Here is a 1,153-nt window from a genome sequence, read left to right as displayed (position 1 = left end):
ACACGTGTTGCATCTCACAGGTAGTAGTGGCTGTGTTCCCTAAGCATTGTCTCATCCATGCTAGATACACCGGTGCCAACAGGGATGATACCGGGACTGTGCGCTCATGAGATAGGGACCCACCTATTGAGGATGCTCAATAACGATCTTCAAGTAGCGATGGTCACCCTCTGTGTGGATCGCCGCCATCACATGTCCTCAGCCTTGGAGAGCCGACCGGCGTCTGTCTGGTCCTAAAGACAATCGTCCAAAGCTGGAGAATCATTTTGCTACCGAGGAAGGATTAGCTACACTAAACGCTCTGGTGCAGTCGGACAAGAGACCCAAGAATGCAGAGTGTATGTACCTGCCTACTGCCCCTTTGGAATGTATTCCTTGCCCTAGTATACCTGTGGTCCCCCGCGTTGCGATATTGGGCAACAGTGCAAGGTCAGAATCGTAGCTTCGTTCAGCTCTTCCACTTGTTACAACGCTACGTCCAGGATCCTGTGAGGCGCTTTAAGCTGTGCAGTAAGCTACGGTCTCGTCGTCGATGGTCCCGCGAATGATATTGGTCAGGTCGTGTGAAAAGGGGCATCCGGGACACTGGTATCCCTAGAGGGGCGTGTACGTTGGACCAAGCGTGAGTTGGGAATCGCTTGCGGTTCTTCGATCATACCACTCCTTGCGCACATCGTAGGGCTTTCGGCAGGTATTTCCTCGGCGCAGTGGATATCTTGCGGAACTTGGACTCCATTGACTTCGTGCTTCTGCATTGTGGGCTGCTGTCTCGGAAGGATCTCCATAGGGTTCGTTTCTGTGCTCGGAGACATGCGATTAGGTTGCCTCATTTTCTGGGGACTACAGAGAAAATTGCCAAGTGAGTTACATTAAAACTCCCAGATGTTCTGTGTTTCGATGCAGCTACTGATGTTTTGGAAGGTACATTGGAGCCTTGCGTAAAGTTGCTCGCGTAAACCAGATATCTATAGGTCAGGAGTCTTCCTCACTGAGTAAGTTCATCGCTGGTTTATTTCTCTTCTTGAGACAGTTGCTTAGTGAATGCGATGCTCTGATAAAGTCTTACACTCTGAGCCAGACTATGTCATATTTCCGTCGTAGACTCCTAAAGGACCTGTCGATGAGGTGAGCTTGCTATGCGTCTCTCGAACTC

The 1,153-nt window shown here is 50.3% G+C and overlaps 1 protein-coding gene across 1 annotated transcript; it reads left to right on the top strand.

The window, feature by feature from the left end:
• Positions 1 to 84: 84 nt before the first annotated feature.
• Pmar_PMAR025075 (conserved hypothetical protein) lies at positions 85 to 863 on the top strand (the record flags this gene model as incomplete). Its single annotated transcript, XM_002766108.1, has 5 exons — positions 85 to 153; positions 203 to 338; positions 385 to 510; positions 559 to 622; positions 692 to 863. 5 exons carry the CDS (start codon positions 85 to 87, stop codon positions 861 to 863), a joined length of 567 nt encoding a protein of 188 aa, XP_002766154.1.
• Between the last annotated feature and the right edge of the window lie 290 nt (positions 864 to 1,153).

Source organism: Perkinsus marinus (assembly GCF_000006405.1).
Source record: "Perkinsus marinus ATCC 50983 genomic scaffold scf_1104296973582, whole genome shotgun sequence".
Taxonomy (NCBI): Eukaryota; Perkinsozoa; order Perkinsida; family Perkinsidae; genus Perkinsus; species Perkinsus marinus.
The sequence above is the reverse complement of the archived record's forward strand: the minus strand, read 5'-3'. Positions and strand labels throughout refer to the sequence as shown.